At 31.3% G+C, this 13,394-nt stretch overlaps 1 protein-coding gene across 1 annotated transcript; it reads left to right on the top strand.

Annotated features, from left to right (window-relative positions):
* Positions 1 to 6,736: 6,736 nt before the first annotated feature.
* On the top strand, positions 6,737 to 12,680 carry LOC133312663 (TOM1-like protein 5). The gene is made up of 11 exons (XM_061513904.1): positions 6,737 to 7,167; positions 7,437 to 7,536; positions 8,078 to 8,184; positions 8,727 to 8,805; positions 9,039 to 9,137; positions 9,236 to 9,349; positions 9,974 to 10,134; positions 10,620 to 10,695; positions 10,958 to 11,043; positions 11,620 to 11,787; positions 12,004 to 12,680. The coding sequence occupies exons 3-11, from the start codon at positions 8,084 to 8,086 to the stop codon at positions 12,356 to 12,358; spliced, it is 1,239 nt and encodes a 412-aa protein (XP_061369888.1). The 5' UTR covers positions 6,737 to 7,167; positions 7,437 to 7,536; positions 8,078 to 8,083; the 3' UTR covers positions 12,359 to 12,680.
* The last annotated feature ends 714 nt before the right edge of the window (positions 12,681 to 13,394 follow it).

Here is a 13,394-nt window from a genome sequence, read left to right as displayed (position 1 = left end):
AATTCCTCATTTGTCGGAATTCAAATTGAAATCCTGTTTTGGTTGGTCATGTTGTATATTTAGATTAGGATTAGAATTTTATGGTGTATATCTCTTCATTTTGGGAAAATTAATTAGATGTGATGACATATAAAGCACTTTTCTTTTTTGTCTGCGATATTTTTCTTTTTGTTTGCTAGATGTTAATATCATGTGCTCTTTTCTTTCTTTCTTTTACATAAAATAATTTTGTTTTTATCAAAATTTGAAATTACTTTTGGGCGTGATTTTGTTATTTCTGGTTTTCAGAATAAGATTTTAAAACCATGTTCTTCTTTCTCCTGGGTGCACCCACACTAGGTTCCACCAAGGGACCAGACTAGGTCTAAATATTAAAGTGTATTTTTGTAAAAAATATTTATTTTTATCATATCTAGTATTATACATTGTATTACCAAACACTGGATAATATTATTTTATACACTTTATTATCTTATATAATGTCGTGTCAAATGCTGGATAATATTAAAATTTAATCTGACCTTATACTATCAGGCATTATCTTATGATGTACACAAAAAATGCCATTAGTCTTACACTGGTGTAAAAATGGACTAGATCATTTGACACTGGTGTCAAATTAAAAAAATTGATATTAGGATACCAAAAAATAAAATAAAATTTGATATTAGATCTTACTAATTGATTTTTGCTAATGTAACAGTTATAATTTATTGAGAATTCATAATTAATTAATAAGTGCGACTTAATAGATTATAACCATTAGATTTACGGAAATCAACGGTTAAAATTTGGTGTCAAAAGATATTGTTCCACATATATAACCATCATCAAGGGGATGATAAAAATGAATGAAAGAATCTTGCAACTTACTCTCCAGAGGCAGGTTTGCCAACTAATCGGCACACTGATTAGCTTTTATGTAAATATGCTGAAAATGAACCCTCCGGTCCTTGGCCAACTATGCTCGTATTCGAGTCATCAAATGAGACTCGCGAGCAGTATCACCAATTTTGATGAGCACCGATATTAGATCTTACTCGTTAATTTTCGCTAATCTGACAGTTATAATTTATTGAGAATTCATAATTAATTAATAAGTGCGACTCAATAAATTATAACCATTAGATTTACGGAAATCAATGGTTAAGATTTGGTGTCAAAAGATCATGTTCCATATATATAACCATCGTCAAGGGGATGATAAAAATGAATGAAAGAATCTTGCGGCTTACTCTCCAGAGACAGGTTTGCCAACTAATCGGCACAATGATTAGCTTTTCTGTAAATATGTTGGAAATGAATCCTCCAATCCTTGGCCAACCATACTCGTATTCGAGTCATCAAATGAGTCTGGTGAGCAATATCACCAATTTTGGTGAGCACCTACTTGAGTCGCTCTCAACAATTATTCTCCTCCAACCGTCGCTCGAAGCCATTTTCAATCCTTTGAGTATGCCGCATAACTCAGCCACCATAGCGGAACATTGTCCAATCTTGTACGTAAATCCTCCCAGCCATTGGCTGGCATGATTTCTCGTTAGACCACCACATGTAACAAGACTTGGGTTCCCTCTTGCTGCTCCGTCCATATTTATTTTAATCCAGTGCTTTTTCGATGGGTTCCAAGAAATAATTACCTCCATGAAACTACCCCTAGGAGCGGATCCACACTGATTTTTATATGCTTTGTTTACCTGCATTGCTGACGAACGAATAAATGTAGCATTTTTTGTCCTAGCATCTATATCTTGCCCATGTACATATGCATTGTGCCATCTCCAAATTTGTGAGCATGCCAAGAAAAATATTGTTAGCCAAGAAACCCCCCCCCCCCCCCCCTAGCTGGAGATGCTCCTTCGATACGTTTCTGGTTAGCCATAAGCTAAGATCATCTCTGAAGAAATCCTCCGCCATGCTTGCAGGTAGTAGTTCATCCCACAGATTCTTTACATATTCACAATCTCTTAGCGCATCTAGGACTGACTCATTAGAGTCTAGGCAAGCTTGGCACATGGGGTTCACTTCGCCCTACCTCACAGTTAAATTTCTGGTTGGGAGATAATGACGCAATAGATAGCTTCCACATGAATATTTTTATCCACATTTTAGCCGACGAAACTCATTAATTAATTATTAATTCTATGATAATTGTTGATTGACGGAAATCAACGATTAAGATTTGGTGTTAAATTTTATATATTTATATATATATATATATATATATATATGGTAGGATTCTTTGGCACCAGTGTCAAATTTAAAGTTTGACATCTCATCGGAGAGCTGTTAGATCAAAAAAGATCAATGGTGTCACATACTTGCAAATCAAAGTCGTTGATCTTTTTTTATCTAACGACTCGTAGTGAGGTGTCAAACTTTAAATTTGACACCGATGTCAAAGGGTCATATCCCTATATATATATATATATATATATATATATATATATATATAGGATAGGATCCTTTGACACCAGTGTCAAATCTAAAGTTTGACACCTCATCTCAGAGCCGTTAGATCAAAAAAGATCAATGATATCACATGCTTACAAATCAGAGTCGTTGATCTAACGGCTCTCAGATGAGGTGTCAAACTTTAAATTTGACACCGGTGTCAAAGGATCCTGCCCCTATATATATATATATATATATATATATATATATATATATATATATATATAGGAGTAAACATTTATGCAACCACTTTAGATAAGCTTATCTACAGCTACTCTTTATAACTATGTTCTCCCGGGAGAACATAGTTATATCATTAAAAGTTATTTTTTTTATGTCCTTATTTACTTTTCAGAACCTGTCTGCTGACGTGGAGAGAGAAAAAAAAGCAACTTTAATGTTATAACTATGTTCTCCCGAGAGAACATAGTTATAAATGAGTAGTTGTAGATAAGCTTATCTAAAGTGGCTGCAGAAATATTTTTTTGCATATATATATATATTTGGGCTAACTTCAAATATTTTTTTGTATAGAGACCAAATTTAAAATGTGTAACATATAGAGGGAAAAAAAACATATTTTTACCTAGATTGAAATATGCATCATTTTACCTTTTAAAAATTGAGTTTATGTTAATCTTAATGAGTATAATAATTAATTTAATAATAAAAATTATTAAAAGACTAAAATAATAATTTAGCAAGAAAAATATTGTAAAAGAATTTATGTTCGAAAACTTGTTGCAATAGAATTGCTCATTAAGATTTCAAATTTCTTATATTTAGGTAATAGGCTCGCTTATCTATACCCATTGCATGGATATATAAATAAAACTGTTTAAATTTCTGTTTGATTAGAAAGCGTACTATATATTTTTTGTTTTGGAGCGTACTGTATTACTTCTACATGAACATCAATTTTATTTTTTATTTTTAAAAATTACTGCTACACAACAAAAGTAAAATGGTTCTTTAATAAATAAAATAAAATAAAAACGATTTTTTGTGTGTGGATGTAACCTATAAAGTCAACTTTACTCAATTACGGAAAAGTATAGTAGTTAGTAACATCAGAAAAGAACATACTACCTCACGTTGGGAATTGATTAAAGAAAAAAAAAAATAGTTTTAAATTATTGGGAATCACGTTTAGGAGAGAGATGGCTAGTCCATTTAGTTAGACCATCCTTCTGATAATCGAATTATTATCAAATGAAATTAAATTTTAATTCTTTTACGATACATCAATTTTAATGCAATTCTAGATTTTTGTGTGATTAAATTAAATAGAAAAAATAAAAAACAAAATTTAATAAATGTAAATGGATTAAAATTTAAAATGAAATAAATGTAAATTTCTCTTTACCGCACCTGAGCCTTGGGAGGACCCTCTTCCCCATATTGGTCGTATGTATAGAAAATCCAGAAAAAAGAAGAAGTAAGCATTGTTATGAGAATTTATATGACATACAAATTTACATAACCATTTAATATATGATAATAATGTACTAAATATTAATAACTACTTTAATTTATACAAACATGCATAAACATACAAGAATTTTTCGCAGAACATACGAAATCTGATTAGTCATTTTCGTAAACTCAATCAAATCCAATTCTATACTTTTGACTAGGGCTGCACAAAATAACTGGTTCACTTGCCTCGTTCTTGATCTGACCTTGACCTAACTCATAAATATTTTTTTTTTTTTGAATTGGATTTAATACTGACCCACTTTATTTGGGTCAGGTTTTAGACCTGACTCATTTAATAATTAATCCATTGACCCAAAACTTGACCCATACCCATTATGTGAAAAAAAAATCACAATTGCATTAAAAGAAAAGTTTTAAGTAAAACAATTACGTCAAAATTTTTTATGGAAAATATTTCCACAAAAAATTTTTACAAAAATTTTTGACAAAAAATATTTTCATCGATATTTGTGACTAAAAACATTTCCGTAAAAAAACTCTGACGGAATATTTTTTTGTCAATTTTTTTTACGGAATCTAAATTTCGTCAAAATATTTCACAAAAAAATATATTCATCAAAAATTTCGACGAAACACATTTCCATCGAAATTTTTTGACCGAAAAAAATTTCATCAAAATTCTTTACAGATTTCAAATTTCGGCGAAAGTTTTTGACGAAAATATTTTCGTTAAACTTTTTGACAAAAAAAATTTCGTCGAAATTTTTATCGAAACACATTTCTATCGAAAATTTTCGACTAAATATTTTCGTCAAGTTTTTTGATAAAAAATATTTCCATCAAAATTTTCAACGGAACACATTACTGTAAAAAAATTCGTAAAAATTTTTGACAAAAAATATTTTGATAAAAAATTTTGACAGGAAAAATATTCTGTCAAAATTCTTTAGAGAATTTAAATTTCGTCGAAAGTTTCGAATGAAACATTTCCCTCAACACAATTTCCATCGAAAATTTCGACGAAACACATTTCCATCAAAAAAATTTGACGGAAAAAAATTTCATCAAATTTTTTTACAAATTTCAAATTTCGGTGCAAGTTTTCGACGGAAAAAATTTCGATAAAATTTTTGACAAAAAAAAAATTGATCAAAATTTTTAGCGAAACACATTTCCATCGAAAATTTTCAATTAAATATTTTCGTCAAGTTTTTTGATAAAAAATATTTCCATCAAAATTTTCAACGGAACACATTTCTGTAAAAAAATTTAGTAAAAATTTTTAACAAAAAATTTTTCAATAAAAAATTTTGACGGAAAAAATATTATGTCAAAATTCTTTAGAGAATCTAAATTTCGTCGAAAGTTTCAAATGAAACATTTCCCTCGAAACAACTTCCGTCGAAATTTTCGTCAGAACACATTCCCGTCGAAATTTTGAACGAAAAATATTCCGTCAAAATTTTTTACAGAATTCTTTTTTCGTTTAAAATATTTGATGGAATAAATCATTTTCCTCAAAACTTTTGACAGAAACTAAATTTCGATCGAAAATTTATTTTTGTAAAATTTTCATTAGGGAAAAAATTTCGTCGCTTTTCGACAAAAAATATTTCGACGAAAAAATAATGTTGTGACGATATTTTTGTCATTTGCAACGTAGAAATTTTGACAAAATTTTGTGAGGAAATCAAGTCAAAAACGGGTCAGGTTAGATTTGACCCATTTCAGAAACCAAGTCAGGCCAGATCTGATCCAGTTCTGAACTAGTTCAACAAAATACAAACCAAGTCAAACCTGACTTGGATCAAATTAAAGCGGGTCGGGTCCAAATACCTGACCTATAAAAACCAAGTTGAGTCGAGTCAGACAAAAACCTGACCCGACCTGACCCATGCACAGCCCTACTTTTGACTCGTTTTTCTGATGTTTATACGTGCTGAAGTGTTACTGGACATAGGATAAGCACAAAGAAAACGACGAGTGTGTTTTACTGCATTAGTTTGGCGGTAACGACACTGTAGCGCTGACGTGACATGAGTTCCGTCAGTATTATTGACGGGATTAGTTCTGTCAGTATAAGTGACATATTTAACTGTATTAATTTAAAAGAAAATTATTTTCTCATGTTGTTGGAGATTGTTTTCTCATGTTGTGAGGTATCAAAATCCGTGCTATCTTTTTTTTAATTTTTATTTTTTTAACACGTGGTGGGACCTACCACTTATTGTGTCTATAACATTTATAAGAGATATTATCTCATGTGACATGAGAAAAAAGAACCCTTAATTTAAAATAACTTATCCAATCAATTTTAAGTGAATAATTCTTTTATAAAAAAATTTAAAATGGTGTTTTCTCCTCTAATTTCAAAGTAAAACACAACCATTAGAAGTACACTTGTCACATGAACTACATCTTCTTCTTTTTTCTTTCAGATTCGATGACGTGCCCCTGGGGACAACTTTCGTTTTCATATTCCATGATATTGCTTTATTCTTTTTTTTTCTCCTTTAAAAAAAGTCTTGGTAGTATTATAAATATAAACTTAAGCGATTATCGCATACAAAGATACTAAAAATAAACACTTGCGAAAAAAATAGAAGTTCTGTTTTTAAAAACACAAAACAAAACTGTTACGTTTTTTATAATGATTGTTTGGAAAATTTTCTTAAACTTCTAATTCGTGAAAGTGTATTTATACGTTTATTAAATGAATAATTTTATACGTGTCAACAGGTGAAAGGATGAGGCATGGGGAAAAAGATGAAAGGCAGGTGAAGTTAACAAATTGCAGCTTCTCCTTGGAAAAGAAGCTTTGGCTTTGAGTTAAGTAGGGGGGGACAGGGACAGACCTCATGGCGGTGCTGTAGTTGGTTGGTTCAATAACCTTAAACATATAACTGCAAAACACACAAACCAACCTTAGATTCTTCTCTAACCATTATCACATGAAAAAACAGCATTCGAACAGATATTCATATCTCTCTGTGTGAGGAGCTGTTTGTCGCCAACTTTAAATTATTTAGTTGCCCAATTAACACTTTCATCGTCATATGCTAAAAAGCTTCAAACTTTAAAGCTAAGGAAAAAGAAAGATTAAAAAATTAAAAAAGAAGAAAAAAAGAAAAGCACACTGGGAAAGAAGAAAGCAGCGAGAAAAAATTGATCTTGGGTTTTGGGTGGAAATTGAAATGGTGAAGCTAGTTAGGGTTTATCAGTGCATCCTCGGCTTCTTCCTCGTGATCTCTGTCTTTGCATCCATCTATCCAGGTACACTTTTTTTTTCTATAATTATTTTTAATTTTCACTCTGTTGAGTGTGTTTTACCTTGCCCATAAATCATAATAACAAGTTTGGTTTTAAGATTTTTGTTCTTATGGCTTTGATTTGTATTAATTTAGATCTGATCATTTGGCTTCAGGACATAAAGATTTTAATTTTTGTTTTTTTTCCTCAATTCTATTTGTTTTTTTTTTAAACTAGCATTGGAATTGAGTGAAGTGCTAAATTATCTGGCCTTGAATTTTTTCCTGTTGCAGGTCTTTCATGACATACTAGTAGTTCAGAGTTTGGTTGGTGGCATAAGAGTTTGACGCCGGCATTTATTTTAGCACTTCCCTTCTGCTTATTGTACAACATGTAAGTTTCATCTTTTCCTGAGGTCAATTTAATTGTCTTATGGTGCAAGATGATTTTTATATAGGACAAATTACGAGTCTTGTGATATCTACTTTTCCCTATGTTTTGAATCAAATTACCTTTCACTTTCCCAGAGAAATTATATATAATGGTTAACAGTCTAATACAATATAAAACCCAAGTTCTGATTTATACTTCAATATGTTAAAAAAAATGAGTCTATATTCTATAGTGCCATTCATGCAAGTGCTAAAATGTTTATTCCCATTTTGGTATTCAACTTGGATTAATTATTATTTAAGGTTGTATTTTTTTTTTTCAGTTATTCATATATGTGTATCATCCAAACCTTTATTTTACAGTAGCCTTTTTCTGCAAACCTTCGTAAGGCTCCCTCTCTGTTTGTTTCTAGTTAGGGAAAATTGATAAACCACCTAATTTAATTTTAGTTGATATTTAAGTACTTGTTCAGCATTTGCTTCCTTGTCTGAAATATCTTTTAATTTTTTATTTTCTTTTTAATTATTATATTTTTACGTAGAAAAAGATGGCAGCTGAGCTAGTCAATGCTGCAACGAGTGAGAAACTGGCTGAAACTGATTGGATGAAAAATATTGAAATCTGTGAATTGGTTGCTCATGATAAAAGGTACCCCATTAAGCTTTCCTCTCCTTACATCGTGTTGTTTCTTTCTATTTGATCATTGATCAATGCCCTAAAACATGATGAAACTAAACTCATTTAATTGTTTTTTTTTTTTTGCCATATAATTCTTATCTTAGATTTTACTTATGGCACTTTATGTTTTTGTATTTCTTTTTGATTTGGGAATCAAATCTATTATCTCCACCCGAAGCCCATCACTACTAGTCTTGAACTATGCCCAATTGACTAATTGTGTATTTCTTTATTATTGGAAGATAAACCTCGTTAATGATAAATTTTTTCTCATGCCGAATTTGATTTTAACTGCATTTTCTGTATTTGTCATGCCAAATTTTTATGTCTTGCTAAATTGTGTGTTTCTTTTTCATTTTAATTGCACTATCTGTATTTGTCAATTTGGTTTATTTTTCAGAAGGATACATCAGAAGCCTTTGGTAATTAGTAAACAACTGCTATTTGTTGCTAACATAAGTTGCAATTCAGCTTATGTTAATCATGGTACTTGTTTCTTTTTGAATATTCAGGCAAGCTAGAGATGCTGTTAAAGCTATAAAAAAAAGGCTGGGTAACAAGAACCCCAATACTCAACTTTATGCAGTCATGGTAAGTATGATGACCTTATTATGAATTTGTTTGTTTTTAATTTTTAATTTGAATTTTCTATATCGTTTTACCTATACCCACAACTTATATGAAGACAGTTTGGTACCACATAGTTTTCACTATACCTGAAACAGAAAAGATTAGTTATTTGACTTTCTTTTCTTGAATATTTTCATTGTTTGCTTGTACTATGGTTTTCTACTAACTCATATTCTATCTGTTGATTTTTCTAGTTGCTGGAAATGTTGATGAACAATATTGGAGATCATATTCATGAGCTGGTGATTGATACAGGAATTATTCCCATTCTTGTGAAAATTGTGAAGAAAAAGGTGAGTTTTTCTCGACACAGACTATTGCCCTTTTGCAATTTTAGTTTTTCCTTAATCTCTCACTCTCTCTCTCTCTCTGGCTTTTTATTTGCATGCAGTCAGATTTACCTGTAAGGGAGCGGATATTTCTCCTACTAGATGCCACACAAACATCCCTTGGTGGTGCTTCTGGAAAGTTTCCACAGTATTATAATGCATATTATGATTTGGTGGTAGGTACTCTTATGTGAAGTAGAACCCTGTGATTTTCTTATGTTTCTGATCTAGATTATTTGATTAATAAGTGGCAGCAGCTTGACTATTGTATTAGCAGAGTATGAAAGAAGTGAAAATGTTTAAGCTTTATGATTTTTAAAATCTAATGGATAATATGTAAGGTTTTTTGTATTTTCTAGATGAATCATAAATAGAAGAAGCTGTAATAGCACACACTATTCTTTGGTTCTTTTTTGAACAGGACAGTTGGTGCTAACTTGGTATGCTAGGTTGTATGGTAGTTGCTATTTTGGGTTTTATGGGGTGCAGTTGTGATGGTTGTGTGGGAAAATTGTGCTAAGAGGTAAGAATGATGCTTGGGTAGTTGACAGAAAATGGTGGTATTTACCTTTGAGCCCGTGGCTGGTCTGCAAATATGATGAGTATCAGGCATTGAATCTCTCTCTTTTTACTAATAAAACTTCTGTTAACATATTTTCTACCTGAATTATAGACAATCATGAGTTTCCTATTCCCCTTGTATATGATTCGAGTGATCATATGGAAACACTTTTTTGTCAATACTGGTTCATTATTTGTCTACTGAATGCCAATGCTAAATTGTGTTTTGCATTTTACAGAATGCTGGGGTGCAGTTTCCTCAAAGGGCTCAAGCGGTCCAATCAAATCGTCCTAATCCGCAGCCTAATAGGACTAATAATGTACTGAATAGGGAGCAAGACCCGCCTAGACATGGAGGGGCTGCTCAGCAAGCAGAGACCGAGACTGTTCCTGAATCTAGGTTACTTGTACTTTTCAGTTTTTGTATACTCGTAGGTAGACAGCGACTTTAGAAATCCCTTTGAGTGGCAATCACATTTTCACTTCACTTAATAGGAATCTCATTGTTACTTTTAGATTATTAAAATGATATTTAGAAACCCTTCTCTAACTGGACGTATTGAGAAGGATTTATTATGATAAGAATTACCATTATTATTTTTTATCTTGGGGATAGAAACTGGGATAAGAAGATTTATCCAAATACAGTAGTTTTTTTCAATTAAATGAAACGATGAAAAGATGTAAGTTTGAAAATCTATTTTTGGTTAGATGCTTTTTCTCTGCCCCCTCTTTTTTTTTTTGATAAATTCAGAAGCATGGATGATTCTTGATCTGGAGAACTCTTCACTGATCTGGTGGAGAAATATCATTCTAAAAATATTTATTCTTGTCATCATCTTCATCTAGCTAAGAATATCTCTATTCTGCAATTGTGTTTTGCAGCATTATTCAAAAAGCTAGTAATGCATTAGAAGTTCTAAAAGAAGTTCTTGATGCTGTTGATGCCCAACATCCTCAGGTGAGCCAAGGATCTATAATACTGAAACCTGAATTCCGCATTCCAAAAATATGACCTGCACTTTATCTTGATTCATACTGCATCTACCTTTACATTGACTTGTGCTTGATGTCAATAGGGAGGAATTGACTAAATGACCATGATGTTCTTTAAATAGTTTTTATCTTGTGAACTTAATATGGTAATAACCTGAGATGTACTCATGAAACATGTAAATAACCACATTCCACCTTTTGCTGAAACTATGTTATTTCTTTTATAGGGAGCAAGAGATGAATTCACCCTTGACCTTGTTGAACAATGTTCATTTCAGAAGCAAAGGGTAATGCATCTTGTGATGGCTTCTCGGTAAGGCTGCTTTAAATTTTTCTTTTATGCTAAAAGCATATATGATTTCTCTTTCTCATTTCTAGACATGAAATGTTCAGAGAATGGATTGTTATGCCTTTTCTTCTTGTCTGTTGGTATCTCAAAGATTTTTCTTTCGTACTTCATCCTTTATATGTTAATAATTCTTTTTTTCTTTTTTTTTGGTAAGCGATATGTTAATAATTCATCTGCAGCAGAGTATTGTTATTGAGCCAAGAAAAGCATGATTTTTGGTTTTTAAAATATTGCTTCTTGTTATTTTCTAAGATGTAAGAAAAATCTTAAATGAAAATGTCATATACTTTTTCAATTAATATATGATATAATGGAAAAAAATGATACATTAGTTTAGGGAAATTTAAGTTAGTATATGGCTACTGATTAATCATTATTTGAATGTAACTAGTAGTTGAGTGGTTAATTGTTCTTAAACTAAGAATATTTTTATGAAAATTTGTTCTTGAAAATTTCCCTAATATTTATGTATTTGTACGTGCATGCATCTATTCTATGGTTAATTTGTAGCTTCAATTGCTTTTTCTTTGGTTGTTGCAGAGATGAGAGGATAGTTTCTCGAGCAATCGAATTAAATGAGCAGCTTCAGAAAGTTCTTACAAGACATGATGACCTTCTTTGTGGCAGAGCTACAACAACAACTGCTAATCACCTTGGCCATGAAGCAGAGGAGGAAGAAGAAGAAGAACCTGAACAGTTATTCCGAAGGTTCCTTGCCTTCTCTTGAACATGCTAAATTTTTTCCATTTTTATGAAGGATGAAACTTGATCTTGAATATTCACTCCCTTATCGCTTTGTTTATTTTACCCAATGAAAGAACTTTTGATTACTAACAATCTAGTGTTAATGCGAGTTAACACTAGATTACGCAAAGTGGATCTTGAATATTCATTCATCTCTGAATGACTAATAATGCCTTGCAGATTACGCAAAGGAAAAGCTTGTGCAAGAGCTGAAGATGAAGAGACTGAAACTGAGATCCCTCACTTGGGATTGCTTGAAGAGAGACTCAACCGTCCACTAATAAGACCACTCTCTTTGGAGCCTCATCATCATCATGCAGCTGCTGCAATTCCTCTTCCTCCAAGTGCAAAACAGAATGGGGAGGTTCTTCATGTGGCAATTCCACCACCACCTGCAAAGCACATTGAGAGGGAGAGATATTTTCAGGAAAATAAGAAGGATGGTAATACTTTGGCTGGCCACATTAGAGGCCTTTCCTTACATAGTCACAATGGAAGCAGCTCTCACAGTGGAAGCTTTGATTTTAGTGAATAGATTTCTTTCACAAAAGGACCTCTTTTTGCCTTTCAAATTTGGTGTTCGGAATTAAAGTATGTTACATGTTGTTGATTTTTCATTTAGTCCTTTTTTTGTTTTTTTGTTTTTGTGTGTTTTGGGGGTAGGGACTTGTACATCTTACTCAGTTCGTAAAATGCATGTAATCAAGGAGCTTTATGGGATCATATGCCATAACCTGAGGTTTTGTACGTTCCAGCCTTACAGGTGCAAGTGTGATACTGATAATGCTTTTTCTTTTGTAATTTGTAGGGAATGATTATATGTTCTTAACTCCACTTAAAAGTTTGTTTTTGTGCAGGGGAGAGGTGATTGTGTATTATTTACGAAGTGTGAAAATGAATTGAAACACAGTGATGTGATAGAAATGTGTGGATTAGCTAAGTTAATAAATATTTTAAGGTGACTCAATGCTAGCTAAACCGCTGTGAACTGGACTAGCTTGTTTGTATAAAAATTATCAAAATTAACTTTTATTATTATTATTATTGAGTTTTTCTTTTTAAATTTTTTGAATGTTATTTTAAAATAACATTCATTTATTTCAAGTAATGATTGATTTTAAAAGTTTTAATAGAAGTTATTCAAGTCTTTTGATATAATTTTATCATACAAGTTACTTGAAATTAATATTTTAAAAATATAAGAGTATATATAGAAAAAAAAAATATAGGTTGATTCTAATAGAGCATAGTTGATATAAAATCAGAAAAGATCATTTTTAAAACCTAAACAGTAATTGTCCTGAACTCCTGATCTAGCCCAATCCACTAAAGTTAACCTAATTGACACCTTATAAATAGTAACTCAAACGCAATTTTATCAATAAATATTTTGATACTAACTGCAAATATTATTTTAACAATGTACGAGTATGTAATGTATGAACAAAATACTCATAAATTCAAATGTTGGCAAGGGATGTTGTGGTGCAAAAACTCAAGTTGCTATACACATGAAATTCTTTCGATCTTTCATATTTTAATGCGAATACATCTAATAATTAAGAGATTAT

This window comes from Gastrolobium bilobum, unplaced genomic scaffold (assembly GCF_033153095.1).
Source record: "Gastrolobium bilobum isolate Gb01-03AN ecotype WA unplaced genomic scaffold, APGP_CSIRO_Gbil_v1 utg11336, whole genome shotgun sequence".
In the NCBI taxonomy this organism is placed as follows: domain Eukaryota; kingdom Viridiplantae; phylum Streptophyta; class Magnoliopsida; order Fabales; family Fabaceae; genus Gastrolobium; species Gastrolobium bilobum.
The sequence above is the reverse complement of the archived record's forward strand: the minus strand, read 5'-3'. Positions and strand labels throughout refer to the sequence as shown.

Coding starts and splice junctions, on each gene's coding strand:
- LOC133312663 (XM_061513904.1), top strand. CDS start 8,084: ATGGCAGCTGAGCTAGTCAATGCTGCAACGAGTGAGAAACTGGCTGAA. Junction 10,696..10,957: donor TTGATGCCCAACATCCTCAG/GTGAGCCAAGGA, acceptor TTTCTTTTATAG/GGAGCAAGAGATGAATTCAC. Junction 11,044..11,619: donor CATCTTGTGATGGCTTCTCG/GTAAGGCTGCTT, acceptor TGGTTGTTGCAG/AGATGAGAGGATAGTTTCTC.